Below are 23,958 nucleotides of genomic sequence, written 5' to 3'. Positions count from 1 at the left end.
TTGATGAGGACTTGGTTGGGTCCCATCAGATGTTTGAATACTTTGTTCAATTCACCTGCGCTCGGACAAAGCTGAAGTTTCACTCCAGTGTGATTTCAAATAGATGTGGACTTGTTCGGCTTCCATCAGATGTTTCACGTACATACTTTGTCTGTACATGGGTGCCGTATACATTTATTCTGCTTTTATTTGTTTGTGTGTTTTTTGTATCCTTATTATTATTTTGGTTATTTTTACGGTGAGGATCTCCGACAGGAGGGAGCGGCCTCCCCCTATAAAGTCTCTTCCTCCACCTGGACTCCCCCTTGCCGCCAGGGGAAGAACATCTGGGACAGGTGAGGAAGGGGAGGACACGAACATGGACCGACTGAGACATCTTTTGGTTTCCTCTCGTTGGTCTTCAGTGTCGGTTCAGGTTTAACCCGATGAGTAACCCATAATCACAAAACATTTACTGACCGACTCTCACATTAACAGTCACTGAAATGTAACACATAACAGCAACAAACACACAACAGCGCCGTTCAGCCACTTGGCGAACCTTTGCCTGGGGGCCTTTCCATCGGCCTCCTGTGCGGATTGGTCCCCTCTTTGTTCGGTCATCTTATGTCCTTCTTCGTCAGCCTCCATGATAAGCTCTTGTTTTAGCATTATGTTCAGGGGGGCGTCGGTCACGATAACAGCCTTGGGTTCTGCCCAGGCCATAATGCCCTTCAAAGAAGTTGCGTCTTAAAGGGATAACCAAAGGTTTCTCTTTCTCTTCATCCAGCCGGGCAGTGGCTGCAGGTTGAACCTTCTGCTTGAGATTCCCTTCAACCAGACCCTCTTGGTCACCTTGACGGGTGCCAGGTCCTTTCTGGGTGGGCTGTCTGTTCTCGGAGGCAGGCAGGCCTACAAAAGGCCTGAGCCTTCTCCCAAGAGTTGGTGTGGGTGTCCTGTCAGAAATGAACGACAAAACTTTATCTCATGATGACCGTTGTGGCTGTTGTGTGTTTGTTGCTGTTATGTGTTACATTTCAGTGACTGTTAATGTGAGAGTCGGTCAGTAAATGTTTTGCGATTATGGGTTACTCATCGGGTAAATTATGGGTTACCCCATTGTTCTCTGGCCTGCACTCACACTAGGCCATCTGGCCGTGGCCGTCGCAACTGTGGCCTGGCCACGGTAGGCTCTTGTACATACGTCATCCCGTCGTAAGTAACACGTCATCACCAAGCGTCCGCTGCATGGACTTCTTTCCATGGACATAATAAAGGATGGACCACGGACTGGAAAATGGCCGCCCATTCATTCCTATACAAACTGCTCAGTGGCGCAGGGTAACATCAGAGCCCGTCTACGAAGAGCCTGGGCACTCCCTATACGCCCCATTGTACCGATTTTGGTTGTAGTTCCATGAGACATCCACTGGGGGTGATCGCGGGCGAGTCCAGATTGAATGGGAGTCTATGGGGCTAAACGGCTAATTATGCCTCTTTCACCTGCTTGTCGTTGAAATATCGCAAATTTTATTGCAGATTCCGCAAGTTCAATATAGATTATGGTTCAAAAGTCAAATGAGTGAGTACTTATGTCCTTTCGATTTCTTACAGTTTGGGCCGTTGTTGGCCATACACGCTAGCATTCTGCTAATGATCGCTGATTGGTCAGGGACGGACTTGCGACTGATTACGACCAGAGACCCCTCTTGACGGCATCTGAAGTTGAAGAGCATTCAGAAACGTGTTAACTCAATTTTTGCGTAGGCCTACTGTATTTATATTTTCCTGCAGGCCCTTTTATTTTTTAGATAACCTCGTACCTCTAATAAGAACCTCATTGTGGAAAAGGATTGTTTTTTGTATTTTGCGTTGGACAAGTAAACCCTTTAAAAACATCACGTCGTGGTCCGGTGGATTATTATCGTGGATAGTGGATGAGGTATGCGACGAAGGGAAAACGGAGCGTCAAGCTGAAGCTTCACATTAGAAACATTGTTGGCCGTACATTAGTCAAAAAAGTAATGGTGAAAGTACATGGGCATAAATGGAATTTCTTAAATTTCTTGTGTTCAATGTATTATATACATGGTATGTACGGTATGACCACCTTAAATAATAGTCAATATCATTTAATCTGTCTATTTTTCGAAAATAAAGATAGTTTAAAAAAGAAATGCCTCGTAAATGTGCAATGATAAACACTTACAGTGGAAACGGATTGTCCGTCTTTTCGTTTCCCAAGGACAGAAACAGGTAACGTTCTTGCTTGCTCCTGTATGAATGGTCCTAGGCTACCTGAGGCTTCACCTGGTAAGGAAAGTGGCGCTGGAGCCCGGGTAATATCGCACATGGCTTATTCAAGTTGCGCGCTAGACATTCTCTAAAGTGTCGAGACTCAAGCACTTAACTTACCTTAACCGATTGTTCCATACAAATGGTTAGTTAACGATTTAACAACTTCAACATCTGCTATTACAGTCGTTACTTTTTTGTAGGACTTGGGAATTGCTCTGCCATGCAACACATTATAAGCTACACATGTTTGTTAAATGAGAAATATGGTCTGGGTCACATTGAAACAGTAACAGTTGTATAACAGTAATTATGCAAACATTGTACCAACATTGCAACAGGCAAGTTTATTCAAACATCACACTAACAAGAACACAATAAGAACAGTAACTAATAAAAAAAAAAGAGAAATGATTTAACAACACTGAACATACTGAACAGAGGCAGGAGAAAAGGACAGAGGAAGAAGACTGTCCGTTGTCACAGCATCAAGGTCCGACTGTAGAGATCAAGAAAGGAAGATGCATGAGGAGAACAACAGAACACTGCTCTCTAGCAGATTGTTTACTGATGTAAACTAAATTGATGCAGTCTTAAAATTATGATTCTAATCCAGGTTTCTATTTTAGGAGAAAGAAATGGCTCATAATCGTTGTGGGAAAAGGGAAGTGCTTTAGAAACTGCCGTAAAGCAGTACCTCTGACAGTATTACAGTGTGTGACGTCATCGCATGTTTTTAACGCCTTTTTAGAACAGATACGTGACCTTAAAAAATGCAATATTCAGCTGAGTTTATTATCTTAGCCCCACCCTTTGATAGAAACTTTCAAATTACTTGACAAAAAATTACATCGTGAGAAAAGTGGATTCTGAGGATAAAACCCCGTTGGCTCCCATTCATTCTGGACTCGCCTACGAGCGCCCCGCGTGGTCAAAGATTATTACTGCAACCAGTCCAGAAAACCGGAACTAACCCGCGAGTTCCAGTTCTCCTCATATTAGACATTCTCTGGTAACATCAGAGAATGAAAATTTGCGATATTTCAACGACAAGCAGGTGAAAGAGGCATAATTAGCCGTTTAGCCCCATAGACTCCCATTCAATCTGGACTCGCCCGCGATCACCCCCAGTGGATGTCTCATGGAACTACAACCAAAATCGGTACAATGGGGCGTATAGGGAGTGCCCAGGCTCTTCGTAGACGGGCTCTGGTAACATACAGGAGCGACTTGCTTCCGCGTTATGGGGCCAAGACACGTGGCCTAGTCCGTGACGTACCGGATGCAGAAATATAGAACTGATACCGTAATGCACGCTTCTTTGTCTTTGGATCTTTTTAATAAATTGATCAATACATGATGAATCACAATGATCGCAAGCAGAGGACCGTGAGAGTTATTGAGCAGCAGATGAACCAGTCCAAAAATCGGACACGTTGACGGAGCACTGAACTAGGCCCTCTCGGATGCTATTTGTTTCACTACGACTCCTTTCAGCTGCACACCCCTCTTCCCCAGCGAGATAAGGGCTAATAAAACGCTTGAGGTGGCGTTTTTGAAAGAAAAAACTTACATTTTTTTAGGACATGGCATGAAGGTAATTATGAGCCTTTGATTGATATCCAGACATTTTTTACGGAGACACAATCCTGTTCCCCACTTTTTATTGGAGTGGACGGCGATATCTACTTCTGGGACCCCCGACCACAGCCAGCTTAAACAGCTGCAATACCAGGCTTGGCCTCTGAGCACTGGTGGATTGCGGAAGTATGCGCCTATCCTGGGGGCCTGCTTCTTTCTGACTTCTTTTCGCCGGATCTGAATTGGAACGTACTACGTACTCAAAATTTGGCTAGTAAGTACGGATAGTACGGGTATTGGAACACGGCACATAATAACGTCTGCCGCCAGTCAGAGTTTTAACCACAATGGACAACAACACAGAGAACACAGTTCGCACTTTGCTGAGTCTGTTGCTTATTTGGATACATGTTTACCGTTTAATGGGAAAGAAGGCTCGTCGCCTTTATTATGTCCGTGGTCGTCGCATGGACTATACGTCATCCAGCTCAGGTTGCGTTGCCGTGCGTGTGCGCGTGTCGGCTCATTAGCATCTGTACCGTAGCGGCCCGTACCGTAGCAGCACACCTCTCCCGAGTCCCAAGTGGCCAAATTGGCCTGGCCTGGCCAGGCCAGACTGGTCACACTCACACTGGCAGATTTGAGCACGGTTAGGTGTGAAAACGGCCACGGCCAGATGGCCTAGTGTGAGTGCACCATATAGAGGAGCAAGGCCCCGTGATGTCAGAGGCACGCCGGGTTCCGCTGGCTGGAGGGGCGTCACGCGATGTGGATTTATTGTTGCAGGCAACAGGATTCTTTGATTGCACTCTTTAGAATATGCCTAGAAGAAGCTGAAATGGAAACCACTGAAATAAAAATATTACATCAATACAAAAAGTTGACAAAAACACACTTAATTTACAAAGTCACCATTTGAAATTGGTTCTCCCTAATTGGTCTTTCTATGTTTTACCTCCAAACATTTGCATAAACACACTGTGGGACCAAGAAAGACTAGTCACTCAGTTTGTATTTGATCAACTCTATTGATAATCAAACACAAGTTTGAGAGTGTCATTCTTGTAAATCAACAGGAGCGCGCACACACACACACACACACACACACACACACACACACACACACACACACACACACACACACGCAAACACCCTGTGTGGAACACAACCCATATCATGCGTGTTTATTATAAGGTTGTGTAAAGGTGTGAAGAGCCTAGTAAACTATAAGCAGGTGCCCATGGTGCAGCACATAGGTGTCCGTCATTGGTTCGCAGTGAGGAACCTGCCCTTTGTTGCCCCCTAGTGGTCAGTATTTTAAGGGCATAATGGATCCCTCGACTGCTCCCTCTTCTTGCTACTTTGCCACCTGGTAAAATTGTGCGTTTGTGTCTGTCAAAATTTGGATCTACCGAAATTGAAAATGGCTAGCAATTGTATTGCTGACCATTCCTTTTTTGTTTTACCATGTAGCTATTTAAAATGGTTGTTATATATTAACAATATTATACAAACTATTCCTTTGATTGGAACTTGATGGGACACCCTGTGCCCTTGCCACGGGACATTTGGACCCCTTGGCCAAATCACCACCAAGCCTATTCAATGAGAACAGCATCTTCTCCAGAGGGTTAGCTTGGGAGAGAGGGTAAAATATATAGAGAGGGAGACGGCAAGCTACCAAGAGAGAAAGGGAGAAGGGAAGGGAGAGGGCAAGCCGGATAGATAGAGTGAGCGAGCGAGATAGATAGATAAACAGAGAGTGAGATTGAGTGAGAGAGTGAGTGAGCGAACAAGAGAGAGATAGAGAAAGCGAGATAGCCAAAGAAAAAAAAATATTGGAGAGAGAGAGAGTGAGAGAGAGAGAGAGAGAGAGAGAGAGAGAGAGAGAGAGAGAGAGAGAGAGAGAGAGAGAGAGAGAGAGAGAGAGAGAGAGAGAGAGAGAGAGAGAGAGAGAGAGAGAGAGAGAGAGAGAGGAGGGGTGGTGGGGGTTATTTGATAGGAAAGGTGAGTTTAAAGCCCTCATCTAAACCGAAACAAGTGGATAAACTCATTGATTAAGGCAAGAAAAGGGATTTTTCCTGGAGTATTATCATGAGATAGCTCCATTTACCATGCAAAGCACAGAGGTTTGGTGCGCTCAACTGCCATTATGCTTCTCCATTTGGAACAGGGACGAACAAGAGCAAATAACAGCTGAATACACAAACAGCTGCACACATAGTCAAACTCAATGTTTGACTATGCAAATGATAGTTTTTTTTATACATCTGAAACTGCAACCTTTCTTCTTGGAGAATACTAATAACAACATAATGGAGGAATAACCTACACAGCTAAGACCCTCCACAAGAGGAGGGGGAATTCAGCACCACGGAGAGCGACCATTGAAATGATAGGTCAAGACATTGACCTCCAACATGATGTAATGCAGCTTCTCTTTGATTGGCAATTGGGACACCTGCCAACATGAGCCAACAAACAGTGTGGCCGCTACAAAGCCAGGACTCTCCCGCTGCTCTTGAGAGGAGAGGGCCAGCGACCTCAAGAGCACGGTTTAGGCGGCCCTGAAACTTTGAAAAAGATTGAGGGATTCAAGTGAACTGCTGTGTGTCGTCCCTGGTGTGTCTCACACATGTGTTACTATTGCATATATATTTTTCCATCAGGCTTTAATTTACCTGAATAATCACATATAGGCCGATTTTCAGGATAAACAAGGAACGCATTGTATTGTTTTTGATAAAATCGATACAACCTTTTAATGTAGGGATAAATGCTGTAGATTTATTTGATAACATCTCAAATTATTCAAACTGCTTGTGTTTACACTTATACTCTGTATACTTTTTTTAATTTGTGAGCACATGTAGTTAAAAGTATTGATTTTCTTGACATCAGTCTTTAAAGAAGAACCGAACCCCCTCAGCCGGCCTTCAAAAAATGTCGAGTTTTGCTCATTCTAGGAAAGGGCTTCTGGCTCCCCTGTAACCCCCCCTTCAACTCACTCTCAACAAGTGGAGGACAGTGTCAACACTTGGCCATATCAGCCAAAACAAGACTTTGCATGCAATCTGTTGACCAATGTAAAAGGGGTGTTAAGTTTGGTTCTCCATTAAGGCCTAGGAATCAGAAACGATTAAATATATCTGTACTTATACACGTACTCCCATCTTACTCCACAGGAGTGTAACTTAAAAAAACAAACATTACTCCTTCCTTCTTCGTTATTTTCCATCTCCTTCCTTCTCCTAACATTCATTTGAGTACCTAGTGCAGTAAAAGTATTGTCTATCCTTAGGTAAGCATCTCAATGTTTATAGTATGCCTACCAGATGGGGCTAGGCCTACGTTATCCCTACATTGATGTGATTCAGACTATATTGAGTATTATATTATATATGTATATATTTTTTAACCGTTATTAAAGCAGGCAATCCATTAACAACTCTTATTTACAGTGGCGCCCTGGTAAGAAGACATATTTAGTCGATAAAAAACAAACAGTATCGTCCTGATGGGTCACCATCGTACAAGACAATGGTATTTCTAGACACGGAACACTAGAGGCCGCCATAGAGCTGTGTAGTAGTATCAGTTTTTGGCTGAACGCATAGGTCGAACGTGAGCAGTAAGTAAATCAGGCCGAATGGAAGAATATTGGCATTGCTGTAATAATAGGACCACATCCCGATTGAAAAGATAGGCTACTGATTTAAATAGGCCTACGTTTTACGTTATTCAGCTGGGATGCCAAACATGTTCGTCTTACTATCATTATATTCATATTAATTTGAAATCGTCTGGTCGATAAGTAGCCTATAATTTCATATGTCTACAGGATGACTACTGTAGAAACATTAATCTGATACTGCCCTGAACTGTCGCACTTGATCGCAAATTGTCTTTGGTTGGGAAACACCACGCGACTCCAACCTGTCGCATGATGTGTGTATTGTTTGGATATCCATATATTGTCGTCGAATATTGCAGGCTTTTTGTATTGTCGTCAGCCACACACGTCCACATGTTTCAGACAGTTCACCGGTGGGACCATAGAATACCTCCCATTTATTTCCACCAAGATGTGGTTGATAGTAATAAGCCTGTACGCGCCCCCCTACCGACCACAAGAGACAGCGTGGGTCTGGGATTTCTCAAGAAAATGACTTCAGTGAAATGTTGTTTATTCAGTAGAATAGCTAAACGAGCCTACTCTTTCCAAAACAATACCAGAAATGCCCCAAATCAACAGAGACGTAGGGAAATTAAACCTTTTGGGGATTGGCGGGCAACAGTGGCACATATACATGACTACAGCTGTTAAGGCTTGAGTAGAGTAGGCTATACTGTGAGTAGGTTTCTTTACCTCCTACTGACTTACTTCACGTAGTCACCCCGCCCGTCTGCCGTCTCCTGCTTCCAATCTTTATTGCATCCACCCCTTTGAGTGATTCTAACGTACGAGAGAGGAGCAGAGAGAGCGGGAAACAGGCTGAATGCACGCGACACCACCACCACCACCAGGGCTACCTGCTCCTGCAACACACGAGGAGGACGCAAGAGTGCACGCGCGTCCATGCGCGCCAGTTTAACAAGGCAATTAACGTCAAAAACTGCGAGTCAAAAGTGGATTAGGGTTTGACCAAGTGAAGTCGGAAAGAACACAGCTTTTTTGCGAAAGACAATACAGGTGAAAGCGTCATGCATCTTAACAGAGCAGAAGATAACAAAGGTGAGCATAAAATATGAGATGCCATCAGTGACATCTTATCCATGCAGTCTCATTTTAGTTCAAAGCTCTCGCGTTGGTTCCAAAACGCCCTTGAGTGTGACATGTCTCAAGTAATGATGCTGGGGGTCATTGCAACAAGCTGTTGTAAATTGCCTTTTTTAAATACGATGGCCTCTAAAATAGAACTCGCTACATGTTTATGTAATTGAGTGAAATGAAAATAACAAACAAAAATTGTCAGTTTATTGTATAGCTCAAGGATTATTGGAGGCACCTTTCGTCTTGGTTCTGAGACGGGCACTTTAACACTTGTTGTGTCCGTTCTGCATCGACTGTGGTTTTCATTTTCACAGTCTCGTGACTCGAGTAACCTGAGTGGAAAACGCACAAGGTCATCCATTGACTATTATATCATGCGAGGCATATTCCGCATGTCTTTGTGTACGCATCGCATGCATTAGTTTGTTGGTGCGTGCGTTTGTGTTGTCACTGCTCCTAATAGATTTGGCTCGATCGGTGTCCTCCTCCGTCGTGGTTGAGGATGAATTCAGGATCAGAAACAATTCAGCGAGTGGGTAGACTGCAACCCACTTATGAAACATGCAGGATTTACAAATCAGTTGTATAGTATAGGTAAAAACGATTGCTGCATGATTCATATTTTTTTAAATATAGAATTTGGTGATGTTGGTAAGGTCACAGACCAACACCTGATGCTCAAAAATATTATGTTCAGACAATGCACTCAGGAATAGCTGGTAGCCTGAGTATATTTCTACGCAACGCATTATTAACCTTTTAGACAGCACGGTTAAAGCTAATCTAACTGAAGAACATCCCCCTGATCGTATCCTTCCATGTTCTCACGTTTTGTCCGCTGCATAATGGTCCATTCTACTATTTGAATGTGTCAGGACAGGAGAGAATACTAATGTGATAAGTTAAAAAGGTAATGGACTTATCGCAATCTATTAAGTTAGGCTGTTATCTAATGATTTTAACATTGGTCTAACCAATAAAACCTATGAAATGAAAATTAACCAAACAAACCTTTTAGCATCACGTGTTTGCTTGCAACCGTTCTGCACTTCTATCTAGGCTAGTTGAACCTTAGATTGGTTTTAGTGTGCTTCCCTCAGGAAGTCGACCACTCTTCCTGGCAACCCGTCTAAGTGTTCAGGAATAACATGTTTATAAGCAGATGGTGTAATGTATTCTCCCAGTGCCTCTACTTCACTGGCTCTTTGTTTCCCTTTCAAATATGGTATGGCTCAAATGATCAATGTGTGTGTTTGGACAGGACAGTGAATTTTAAAATGTGCTTCAAAAGATCATAGATCAACCACAATACTTTTTGTTGATGATTCAGATGTAGAGGACTGTTAAGCTCATTTTTTGGTTAAAGCAAGCCAACATTTCTTACTGTTTAATTTACCTGCTCAAGTGCAAATGTAGTCTTGGGATTGCTTTCTGTGGGGACTTTACACCTTGTATTTGCATGTGTAAACTTGCAATTTCTTACTTACTGCTCGTTTGTTTAGGGATGATGGGTGGAAATTGCAAAAAAACATTCAAAACAATAGTTAGAAATATGCTTTCTCACTAAGATATGCCTATTTATATTTTCATATATATTTTTCTCTTGTGGACCCTTGGCAATAGTAATTTAATTTTGCGTTGTTGCATGCATACTTTGTATGCATTTTAGTCCAGGTGTCCGAATGCAAAGAAAAGGACAGGTTTGCAAATTTCTTGTAGTATAAGGCTTTTCAAGATAAAGGCGTTTTATTACTGCACACAAATCCACTGTGAAATTGATGAGAGAGAAAGAGAGAGAGAGAATTGATCAGTAATAACAGCTGAAACAAATGTATTATTTTAACTCTGTGTCACAATGTGCCAAAGCAAGTCAATGTGATATTACAGACTCCAGGAACTCGGCTAAGACCGTGAAATAGCAGACGTTGTTCTGCTTTAATTTACCTGCACCCATATTTAAAATTAATAACCAAAGTAATGGAAAACAAGCCAGTGCATCTGGATGTGAACTCTGTGAGAGAGGGAGTTAAACAAGATGTCCATGTCAGGACAGGGTGTGAGTTTCCCTGGAGCCCCCTCCCAGAGAGGTGGTCGCTGGAGTCCCCCATCACTTGGGTTAGCTGTCACATTAATTTAGCCCCACGCAGGCCCATCTGACATGAGGGCATCAACAGAAGAGGGGTGGCCGTGATGCAAGGGTGTATGCTTGAGAGTTTGTGTGTGTGTGTGTGTGTGTGTGTGTGTGTGTGTGTGTGTGTGTGTGTGTGTGTGTGTGTGTGTGTGTGTGTGTGTGTGTGTGTGTTGGAGTTCCTTGTACGTTTTTATACTCATCAACATAATTCAACCTTGTTTGCGGTGTCTTAGGCGGGCCAGAGTCCCTGACCATCGGCCCTCGATTCTCCCTCTGTTGCCTGCTTTCCTCATATATATATAATAATTGATATACTGTATACTTTAACTGTCCCCTATGCCTTCTTCTACTATTCAGTCCGTGACACATTAAGAACCCCCCCCCCCCCCCCATTTGGGATGCCTCTGTGCCCTCTTTGACACTAGAGAGAAAGATCTAGATTCTACAACTTTTTGAATTTCCGATTGTTTCTACATTACAAATCTAGATTGTGTTCACACAAGGTGATCAAAACCATCTCAGCCCGTCAGCCCTCAGAAATAGGGAGTTTACAAGAGTTATTGTGCTCGAAAACATACAGGTTTCAGATTCGTACTACATCCATGGTTTTCACCTCCGAGAGTGAGTGGAGACCTATTGACCATGGTGCAGGGATGCCAGTTTACTTTGCTTTGGAAAATGCAGCAAATCATGTTTAAAAATAGAATTCAACGGTCTAGGGAAAAGGATGTACAGCATGGTGATGTCTCAGAAGAATATGCATATGACGCTCTATCGCTTTATTTTTGTTGACAAACGGTGACGTCTGAGCTAGGCAAATTACCTGACAATGCAACGCAAGAGATTTGGTCTAGACGACAACCTCCAGAGGTGGTTCTGAAATGGTTGTCTTCATCTTTCATGCAACCGTTCCCCCACGTTGAGAAATATAAAACATCTGCCTTTGTATCACCATCTGAAAACCTTATCATTTCATGATTTAAAGAGAGATAAAAATGGAAAACAGTTATTAATAGGTGAATGATTGCATCAATTTTGGTTTTTGAAATTGAAATGGGAATTGTTAATAATAGCTGATTGCCATCAGTGTCATTCCTGTCTGCTTTTGGATTAAGTTTTGCTTGGCCATTTTTATATGGAGCTTCAAGCAAACAAACAAAAGCCCTGAGATTTTGTTTGTACAATTCCACACCCACCTACCATATTCATTACGATTTATTTATATCAACTGTGATTCTACAGATAGATAAATTGGGCTTGGGAGGGAGGTGGTCCTCAGGGTTTCAACGCTCTAATGCGCACAGAGATAAATGAGTGACATTGACGACGGATGGATGAATGGATGGAACGGGTGGGTGGTTGAATAGAGCGATATGGACGGCTAATGGACTAAATGTGTAGAGAATTAAAAGGTACATAATCCCACTTGACAACATGTGTAACCCCACCTTTGAAGAGCAGAGGAAATGGGATATTAGAAGCAGTGATATAAGCTGGCAGTCTAGCCGTGAACAGATGGTGAGACAGATCAACCCACAGACAGGCACTTCCTGCCAAAGACGAGACTGACAGAGGGGAAACATGATTGTGCCCCACAAACACACGCACGCGCACACACACACTCACACCATTGCGTGAACACATACACACCAACACAAACACTAATTCGCACATATATTCACACCAATGAGTGCACACACCAACACACACGCACGCATACACACATTCACACACGCACACAAACAAGTATCTAACCCTTCTGAAAGTGCTATAGCCAGCAACACTTGTAGATGAAAAAGAGCTGATGGCTGTCATCTTTGAAGCCAGTGAGCTTCTTTTTTTCCCCGGCTATATCCTTCTTTCCTTCTTTCCCTGCATTCTAGTGCTCTTCTTTTCATCTTTCAAGAACTAACATCGTCAAAGCTTATCGAATCTTACACAAAATAAAACACTTGACATTGCAAACATTTGCCCAAAGAGTCTACTGGTTGATCCACATTAGAATCCCAGACAACTCCATCTCGTTTATATTACCTCATAATCTGGGATCCGGCATTCCTAAATTATAGCAGAACTTTCAGTGGGAGACGGTACAGAGCGTGGGCCTGAAAACCGAAACTGAAAATGGCGAAGTTACACCTTCTTTCCTGAATTCTACAGCGACCAGTGCACACATGTTGCTTTGAATCCTTTACAGAGCCTTTCTCTAAGAACGCCGATGTCCGGACAGTATGCTTGCCTTCCCAGCGGGAAAGCAAACAATTGCTGGACGAGTTTGTCTGTTGGCTGGTAGCCACACAGTCACACATTTAAAAATCCCCATCTCCAGCAACATGATCGTCCAAGGTCTAGTTCATAGCTAATTGCCCGTTCTTTGACGCAACACTGCTACGCAGAAAGGGGGCTTGAACCACTAACCCCGGGATTGTATTTGAACGCTCTGACTGCTTAGCCGCACATATGGTTCTCCACCCCTCACCATTATGAAAATCATTCTCAAGCCATATCGCAGCAGGTGACAACACGTTGGTTTGATAAGTCAATCATGATATCCATGGCCTTAGGTTCAGGGTGGGGTGAGATTGACCTAATAAGTCTGGGTCAGTGCGGATAAGCTGGAGTGTATTTATAATGGTCACATAAATCCTAATGGCACAGTGAAGGGTGGCTAAAGAAGACAAGAGCTAGTAAATTACCGTGCAATGTAGATTTTATGGACCCAGGCTGTACATTGTTCTGGTACAGACTCTGTAGGTACCCCCGGGTCAGCCATGCTGGTCAGTGTTGACATGTCCTCAGGCCCTAGTGACTATACTCTAACTTCTCAGTGTTCTTCATTAAAGCCATAGTGTGTCTCACAGGGACATATTTGGCCCATGATGGAGCTCTGCACTACCAAGGCATCAGCATCACCTGGTTGGTGAAACAACAGAGCTCTCCCCCAGGGCTAGTGTTGAGGATGTGGTCTAGTGTTGGACTCCTAGGGACAATGGTGTTGACTCATCCCCATCAGTATACACTGGATGGGCTGTTTGAGTGGCAATAGTGTTTTGGGAGAAGTATGTTAAATGCAGGTTACTTTTCATCATCCTAAACTGTCCCTTTTGCCTGCCTCTGTTTTCCTTTTTGTAAATGGTAAAGGGGCGGCATTTCTAAAAGGCTTTTCATTCATCTGCTATTGTTCCCCTTCCTATTGCATGTCACTCAATACCTCTTGCCCATGTTGTGTGTGTGTGTGTGTGTGTGTGTGTGTGTGTGTGTGTGTGTGTGTGTGTGTGTGTGTGTGTGTGTGTGTGTGTGTGTGTGTGTGTGTGTGTGTGTGTGTGTGTGTGTGTGTGTGTGTGTGTGTTTGTGTGACTGAGTTTGTTTATATCACATGCTTCCCTCGTCAGTGTTTGTGGGCAGCTCTGTATTGTTTGCTGTTTGTTTTCCTTTGCTGGGATTAGTCTTGTCTAGAGAGCAGGGACTCGGAGTGTGTGGTTTTCCGTTGCATAATGCCAAATAGAAGAAGCTCAGAGAAAAGGGAAGCAAAGGGCTCTGAAGCAAAGGGTTAAAGTAGTGATAGTTATATTATTCTTGTGGAGGCATAAATTGAATTGGGAAATGGTCATATTACAGCTAGGGTATGCAAATGGAGAAACCAGCCAGAGTAATCTAGATTTTTACTTTGACGTTTTTGCACTAAATCAAATGTTTTTGTTTGTTGTTTGTGTGTTTATGGTTTTATCATTAGATTAATTGTTATATATGTTATGTTCACTATGGTCCTTAGGATGGTAGAACAAGCATATATCCACTCCTACCAAGGACTTATATTATGATATTGCTCATTGTTAGTCTGACTCTTATCCATTTTTCAAGTGGGTAGGGCTTTTAGGATGCCTCCATTCATCATTATGGATCCTTCATCTTTCATCTTTCGTCATTTTGCTAATGCATGTGTGCATGCCTTGCAACAATGTGTGGAACTGTAATATTTTGTCTTTGTCACCAAACAAATGTGAATCACCACTTGCTAGGAACACTCTATATTTTTAACCATTGTTTGAAGTGTAAATCTCAGAGACCTCCAAAGATTTTACTTTATATGAATGTCGGTGAAGTCACTATCTATCACCGAATGAGGAAACACAATGGTGATTTAGCCTATGGCCCTCTGACGAAAGCCCATGCATATGCAATATTTGGATTACTATGAACTGGGTGTTGTTGGCAATGTTCCCGGCATGTATTCAATCACAAGAACACAGTTAGTGATGTGTTTTCCACGCCTGGGCCCCGGCAATGGTTGTTCCACCAGATACCATATGGCGGAGCTACCACGACTTCAACTCACTTGTGTGTGTGTAGCGGCTTAGTGTTTCATTTTCCGCCATAGGTGCCTTCTTCTTCAAGATTGCCACTCGCAACATAACGTCCATTTCCCAAGTACAGGTCATGCCTACAACATTACGCAGTTTAGTTTTAGTTTATTGATAAGGTACATCTCGCCATCTGCGCTAGATGTATGGATCCCCCTTCTGTACCTGGAGAATTAGAGACCAGAGATAGGGAGGTATTGGTTGTGTGGGAAGACTGCTAGGAGAGACAGGTAGACAAGAGGAGTTTGTTCATGTTATTGTTTTTGTGGTTATTGGTAGGTAGGTGGAGCACCAGTTGTGTTCTTTCTCCCGAACTTACGCCTCAAGTACTCCATTTTGCAGCCGTAAGACTGCAGACCCCACGCACTTACCTTGCACCCTCCTAGCAGGCTGTGGTGAAGGATGTTGCTCAAGGATATCTTCAAAGCTATGACACCCGATGGGAATCCAACCCAGAGCGTTTCATTTGGATGGATGATATCACTTGAGGTTGTGCCTAATCTATTAGAAATGTGAATGCTAAATGTATAGAATACATTGAACAAGAATAAGAGAGGGGAATAGTGTGTGTGTGTGTGTGTGTGTGTGTGTGTGTGTGTGTGTGTGTGTGTGTGTGTGTGTGTGTGTGTGTGTGTGTGTGTGTGTGTGTGTGTGTGTGTGTGTGTGTGTGTGTGTGTGTGTGTGTGTGAACCACTCTCTATGAAGCAAAGTTGGGTCAGCCTGGCTGTAGAGTACAGAGAGGAGGGTTGCAGTGTATAAAAGTTCACAGCATAAAATTGGATACGATAGGTTATGATTTAGATATGAGGAGGTAGGTTTGGTGGTCGTCATTGTTACTGGTATCAATGTATGGATGGTAGCATGTAGTTACGGAGAACACAGAAGAAGACAGCTGGGCTCAGGAGCCGCCAGTATTTATTTATACGTTTTTGCTCTGAATAATTTAGTTGAACCATTGAGTGCCCATGTGGTATATTCCCTAGTACCATTGGCGGGGGATACAAACCTAAATCTGAAATGTTCTGTAAACAGTCAGACAGATCAAGCTGAAAGCGCATCATCATGCAGTGACCTCTGCTTGCAGAGGTCACTTGGTCCTCAGTAGAATATGCACTTAGTACAGGATGTGTCTCTCCATCTAACCCGTACCACATTAATGTCAGTGAAAATATAAGATTATAAATATATCATCTACAATCCAGTACCTTTATCTCACACTTATGTCTTGCCGTCTGCATATAACGTTCCAAGGGGCATCTCATTAGAGACTTTGTCCCAGACTGTTGTGGCTCTGGGCTCCAGATTTGACTGTGATACTGCATGGTCGTCAGAGAAGCACACAAGTGTGGTCGTGGCCGCGGTATGACCCAAGAATTTCGTTATTTGGATAAAGAGGCCGAATTCCTTGCCTCATGGTTCCTTTCTGAATGTGGTTCCCTATGTCTAGAAAAGGTCATAGGGTTCCGCTCAATAAGTCAGCAGCTGGAGGATTAGGGCCAGGCACACCTTTAGCACTCTGAAATGAACTACGTATGGGATTTTGGCAAGACTCTAGCATGTCACGTGAGTGGTCAGATAGGGTGAATGCAATGGAAGAGCTGGTCGCAGTGGACACGGGCTGATAGCGAGAGAAGCGTAACATGGGACGGACATGCATGAAAGTCGGCCGAAACGGATATTAAAATAAATGGACCATCATGACACCTATGTGACTCTCTGCCGGGGGAGTTAGGTCCCCTGCCAAGATTTACACATTGACCCTGACAGGAAGGCCTTCCACTTGTACACAGCAGGTCTTCTCTGGCTCGACTCCATGTCCAGGCTCATGATCTGACCCCTAGCACTGCTGGTTCAACTTCACGGCTTGCCTCTGTTGTCCCATATTATACTTGGAAGACATTCTGCTGGACCAAGAACACTAGTATCTATGAAGTTGTAGTATTAGTAGTGGACTTTTTAACCTTGTGCACTGCATTCGTCTGTGTTCATGTTGGACCGGCTAACTGATGTGTGGCTGGTCAATTCCACTCTGAAAGGAAGCCTGTAAGGCACGTCTTTAACTGAACAGCACCATGAGCAAGGGACCATTTGCCAATGGGCAGTGACCAATTCAATGTGTATACAGGGGTGATAAAACAGGGTAGGGGGAAATGATCAGGGCAGACTATAAATAAATGGCTGGCCATGGATGCTTATCTAGCTGTAATGAACCGTACCAGGAACCACAGCAATTTTCCCAATCTCTATTCTTTGTTTTGTTACGTACCACACTCCTTATACGACTGCTCATCATTGTTTCACTACTGTTCTATCTGCACCGTCAACGTCAGAAGAATAACATCATACTATTGTGCACCTTGCACTTTGAGTCTTTGAGCTCTTACATCCCTTACTGTGAAAATAGTATGTCCATAATAATGGCGCTTTCATGACAGTCTGTTACATAACCAGCTTAATTAATATTATTATCAGGGTTTGTCTTCTAAAAACAAAGGGATCGGATGTGACATCATTGCAGCATGCGTCTCCAAAGGGACCACTGGGGATGATGGTGATGTTCTCCTCTAGTGGTTTCAACAAGGGCTGTACCCGATTCAGAAGGTTCATGTCGACTCCAATTTGCCAATTCAATCGATAATACAGGGCAACAAAAGGCAAACTACAAGCCACCTTGGGTCTAGCGGTGCAAACTGATCCCCTGACCTCCTTTTTCCCCCTGCATTAACACAATTTTTCGGCTTTTCAGTTAAAACCGCTAACCCACTGTGTATTGTTCCATTCGTTCCCTGCTTAAGCCTTAATATCACTTTATTATGGAGCTTGAATTTCCAATATCTTTCCAACTTGAAATCCTGTATATTAAAGGTTGGGTATTGAATTCTCTTTTTTGGCCATTTTTGCAAAATTACTTGAAATCCTTATCATAACCCACTTAAAGCCACTGAGTTAGAAGTAGTGACATGAAAATTAAACAAGTCAATCATCTGTGGAACGGGAAGGGCTCGAAACCTCCAGCCAATGATTTCCAGACCCACGAGTGGCATTGGACAGTAAGTACGTCAATCAAACGGTCGCACTGCACTCCCCCTCCCCCGCTCCCCGCGCGACCCCTTCGTGCACGTACTCAAAGCTCGTGACCCAGAGCAAGCTCCTGTTTGTTGTTATCCTGCGGTAGCTACTGGAGCTAGCTAACTAGCTAATGGCTCGCTCTCGCGCATCTGTGTTCGCTCGTGCATGATTGCGCGTCCATGTACTTGGAATGGGTAGAGTCAGAGTCAGCGTTGAAGGAGAGGGGGTAGGACCTTTTGAGTTGTGTATTTTCAAAATCTGCTGGCGTTTCGCAAATCCCATACCCAACCTTTAAGTCACTATATCCTGTAAAATTAGGTTATTATAATGCAGATTAACCATTTTACAGCTATTGTGCGAATGACAGATCAACTTAGTAAACTTTTAGGGTACAGCCCCAGTTTCAACTGTGAGTCACTCCGCTACTGAAGGATCCAAAATGTATCGTCTGCTTGCTCCGTTGATGTGGTGAGGGCTTGAGTACAGATCAAATCTCTCTCTGAAAGTTTAAAACATTACAAATCTATCCATGAATTGGTTGGGACAATAACCGAACCATGTTGCCATCAATGGTTGACGCGGGTGAGTTCAAAGTCCAGCAGTGCAGCACTTTTGCCAAGAATAAGACAGAGAGGAAGTTGGCTAAACAAACATACACATTAGGCATCATCAGGATACTAAGGTCACATGAATCTGTATGTGTGAATGTGACTGTGGGATATGTGTGTGTCAACAGAGAAATGGATGTGTTTGTGTGGGTGTAAGGGGTCGTTGTTGTATGGGAGAAAGAGGCCGCTGTGAAGAAGAGGATGGAATCAGAGTACAGAAGAGAGCTATATAGACAGAGTAGAGTGAGTCAGTGGCTGTTGCAGACTCTTTGCTTTCAACCACCCCTCACGACCAGGATATGTAGGGCTTCAGTTCCTGGCTTCACTTCGTAGGCTTCAAAATTGTCTGTATTGTATCTTAAATCCCTGTTTGTCTAATTCTTTAGTATAACTCAATATTTGTGTTTTGCTGTGTTTGACATCATAGCCAGGACATTTTTGGAGATAAGAATCTGTTCCACAGTATCTTATTAAAAGATTGGTGAAATGAGGAAATATTAAAAATAATTAGAAGAAATCTGCATGAAACTAAGCATACATTTCTACATGAAAACTTTGATTTAAGGTCTGTTTCAATGTCAATGTGGTCGTCTTAATCACGGCAAGCGTATCTTATGTACACACGGTATATCAATAGAACAAACACTGAGCACTGCATCTGCACTCCATCTCACTTGGGTTGGATATTTCTGCAGTGGTGTGCTACAAAGCCTTCACACCAACATGCATTGCAACCGCTTGCATCATCCATCCACACTTAGTTCTCAGGATTTAGGAGTTATCTTCATGTGGGTCATCTGTTTTTTTGGAAGCCTAGTATTGTAGAAACAACACATCAGGAGTGCTGGTGATGGGTTCATTATAACTTTGGCGATGCATTAATATAGAAACATTTCATGATGAGAAAGTGCCTTGGGAAGAGTTGTTTTGATTACTGTCTAGGAAACAGGGTTACTATGGTAATGCAGAAAACATGTCTCCATGACACCTTCATTATTATTATACTTTTTAGATTGTCTCTATTTTCTTTTATTTCTGACCTCATGTTTCTCCCATTTTGTAATTATACACAAAGACAAATTCATCTTGACATAGGCCAAATGGCTTTTGGTCATCCTGCCAGAAATATGAAAATAAAATACATTTTCACACACGGCAACATGATACAAACGCCAACTCAAATGCATGTATATATAAAAAAATTATATATATATATATATATATATAATAATAATAATAATAATAATAATAATAATAATAATAATAATAATAATAAATGAAATATATATGTATATATATATATATAGTTTCATGGATTTCAAATATATATGGATTTCAAATATCAATCTAACTATTATTAATTTATTATATTATACATAATTGACATCTGGGCTTTTTAACATACAAAGTTTTGAAGGACTGCAGAAGTATTTTGCAAACTCATACCCTTCTACCTCAACTTTTGTATTTCTTGACCCCAATGGGTTCTGTTTGTTGTGTTGTATCTGTCCCCATCTCTCTCTGCCCTCTGGCCCATGTTAAAATCTCCCCGGACAGTTGTGATGAGTCACCTTGCATGTCTGAGTAATTATATAGACCCCGCGGGGCATGCAGATGCATAGAGATGAAGACATTTCCTCATGCACAAGATATGTCAACCTAATCCAATACTATCCTCTAATTCTAAATGTTTTAAACATCAAGGGAGGTAGGTTGAGCATACAGCATGACCACATTGATGTTCATCTTTAATGACTTGCCCTAGAAAGATAACTCTCTAAAGGGTGTATATTAGGGCTGCTCGATTATGGAAAAAATCATAATCACGATTATTTTGGTCAATATTGAAATCACGATTATTCAAACGATTATTTTTGAGTTTGAAAACAGGATGTATTTATCCAGCATGTCTCTCCCAAAAACACTTTGCAACTGAGAACTTTGAAATTGTGTCTTTAAAAAAATACACAAAATGGTCAAAAAGAAAATGTTCAAACCCATTATAATGAACCGATATGTATCCAGCTGTTCTGACGCTAAAATCAAAATCGTGATCGAAATTCGATTAATCGCCCAGCCCTAGTGTCGAACAAAACAACCCTGGTCCACGTTTGTTTATGTACAAATATTCAGTACATTACTGCCTGCAAACCAGTCACGATCTATCATCATATGTATTGTTTTATAACCCAGTAAGAAGCTAGTTATTTCCTTTGAACCAATAAAAGTAATATACATGGCATGAATAAATAATCTTGCTCTTTGCAGAAGATTAAAGTGCATATTTTACGATTTAACAGTTGTGTGAGGCATGGCGTTCAGCGGCAGTGCAATCAGTTCCGAGAATGCTAGTTCTCCTCTACACTTTACACTTTGTTGAACCATTATGAGGGTCTAAACTGTGTGTGAGTGTATGTGTGTGTGTATTTGTGTGTGAGTGGAATCATTAGTACATATTGGATGTTAGGATTGACAACAATAATATACATTACACTATACATTGTTGATGAACTTCAATTGCAACCAATGCAGGGGTGCATTGCAATGCCAGGTATTAAGCATCATTTGCCGATAACAACACTGGAAAGGATCAAAAGGATGAATCATGATTGCATTACATTTCAAAGCTGAGAACACCAGTGTGCAGAGACCACTCATTTGTGTCGGGTCGACCCATGTCTTGCCGGATCTGGAGGGCAGGAAGGCAGGTATTCATATTCAACCAATGCATGGCTGTCTCAGAACAGATAATAGTTTATTTGGCTGTTTGATAGTAGACATTAGCCACATTAGGCTCGAGCAGAACGTCTTATGTTAAAAATGTTCTGCAATTGTGGCATTTACAACAAAGAATTTCAATATTGTCTAACTATACTTACATTACACTACATCTATCCAAAGCGAATCAAGGGAAATAAGGAACATTTTTGGATTCAACTTGCGTGCTATTTTCACTCCAAATAGGAGGTTTCCTCTGTCATCCAAGCATCAGCTCAAAGAAAATCCAAATAAAAAAAGTACTTCAACAAAAAAATGTAAAGTGACCTGCCGAACACATCCTCCTCCTTCTGATAATACATAGTGTAGTTAGTAATGCTGCGAGTTCAAACCTTTCAACGGTTCAAACCTTTCACGTTCATCTTTATTTATTGGCACATCCTTCACCGGTACACACCTCTTGTCAGAACCACCCGGTGGTCTGAAATAGCACAGACGCCCACCACCTGGGCTCCCTTCATCCCTGTTACTTCAACATGGATCCAACTTGTCAAATTATGTTGTCCAAGTAACTCACTGCTTTTGTTCAAGTGACAAACCAGCGACTGGTATGTCATTAAAAAATTACAACTGTATGCAATTATCTAAATGACATGTATAAAGATAAATATGGAAATCATTGCATCATCTATTCCAAAATTCTCTAATATATATATATTGTAGGAGCCATTTATAGCCACAATTTAGTATATATATGAATATATGTATGTATGAATGTATGTGTAGATATATTATTATATATTTCCCCATAGGTATATGTATGTATGTATTTATGTATGTATATTGTATGTATGTATGTATGTATGTATGTATGTATGTATGTATGTATGTGTGTATGTATGTATGTATATGTATATATATATATATATATATATATATATATATATATATATATATATATATATATATATCCCTTAAATTTAACATCTGACTCCCCTGACAGAGACAAATAAACCAGACAACCAGACGTCCATCGATGGATTCATAATGACAACGGCATACACATGCACACACACACACACACACACACACACACACACACACACACACACACACACACACACACACACACACACACACACACACACACACACACACACACACACACACACGTGTATGTGTGTGTGTGTGTTTATGGTTGTACGTGTGCGTTGTCATTATGAAACCATTGATGGCTCATTTCTATATGTCAGAGCTGCTTTCACCTTTTAGAATAGAGATGTGCTTCTTAACTAGGCAGCTCCTCTAATCATTTTGTTAAAAGGTATATTTTCTGCTTGATCTTTTATGGATCATTAACTGGTACCCAGACAAATAGGGGATGGCAGTACTTCCCTTCATTTAACCTAGGAACAAGACGAGCCACCTCATGAGCCTCAGGCCCCTTCGCCCACACACGGCTCCGCGTAACATGCATGCAAACAGAGGCAACCACACACATGAAGACCCACGCTCACACACATACGTACATGAAGAAACACACACTCACACAAACATGCATGCACACACATACACAGACACAGACCTGTGCACATTACACATTCACTTGCCCCTGATGCACACATATGTTTGCACTCACAGATAGACACTGCCCTGTCAATGCAAACGCACACTCAAAGCTATTTTCTTCAGTCTTTATATATTTTCATTGCCTTCGATAACTTTTTGCTCTCCTGGGACAGAAGCACCAGCCAATTTAGCCTTTTGTAAATGTCAAGGGATTTGTCTGTTCATAGATCAACAGATAAATCCCAAACAAACAAAATACTTGTTGACTGAGACGAATAACCAAACAACCAGACGTCCAAATGAACACACATTTAGGAAGTGTGTGTGTGTGTGTGTGTGTGTGTGTGTGTGTGTGTGTGTGTGTGTGTGTGTGTGTGTGTGTGTGTGTGTGTGTGTGTGTGTGTGTGTGTGTGTGTGTGTGTGTGTGTGTGAGCACTTTTCAGACATCATAGTCAACACAACAAATGAAGCCATGCATGATGCTGGGGGAGTGTGGGGCGGGGGGGGCAACAGGACCACAGGGGCCCAAACCCCCCTCCTCCCAACAGAGACGGTTTGTGTGAGTGTGTGTGTGTGTGTTTGTGTTTGTGTGTCTGGTCAAACGGGCTGAAGGAGGTGTGCCTGACGGGGGGGTCAGATGTTAGATTTAATGGACTCTAGTGTCACAGTCAGTCAGCCTAGCAGTCCATCACTATGCAGCGAAGTAACGCTGTTCTCAGTTCTAACTGCCGTAATGACATCATAAAAGACACTCTAATGCGATGACATCATCAAGCACTATACACAACCCACCTCTGATTTTTGTTCACTTTTGGCGAGTTAACCAAACCTTTTCCTACACTGAATGGTGTTGACAACATGGACCACTAGGTT

General features: G+C 42.2%; 1 protein-coding gene across 2 annotated transcripts in view; it reads left to right on the top strand.

Annotated features, from left to right (window-relative positions):
• The first annotated feature begins 8,305 nt into the window (after window positions 1-8,305).
• Window positions 8,306-23,958, top strand: part of syt7b (synaptotagmin VIIb) — a 58,309-nt gene continuing 42,656 nt past the window's right edge. For both annotated transcript variants that reach the window (XM_030377509.1, XM_030377507.1), the window contains exon 1: window positions 8,306-8,590. In XM_030377509.1, coding sequence (XP_030233369.1) covers window positions 8,560-8,590 — 31 coding nt within the window. In that variant the 5' untranslated portion in view covers window positions 8,306-8,559. The remainder of the gene's footprint in view (window positions 8,591-23,958) is intronic.

This window comes from Gadus morhua, chromosome 14 (assembly GCF_902167405.1).
Source record: "Gadus morhua chromosome 14, gadMor3.0, whole genome shotgun sequence".
Lineage (NCBI taxonomy): Eukaryota > Metazoa > Chordata > Actinopteri > Gadiformes > Gadidae > Gadus > Gadus morhua.
The sequence above is the reverse complement of the archived record's forward strand: the minus strand, read 5'-3'. Positions and strand labels throughout refer to the sequence as shown.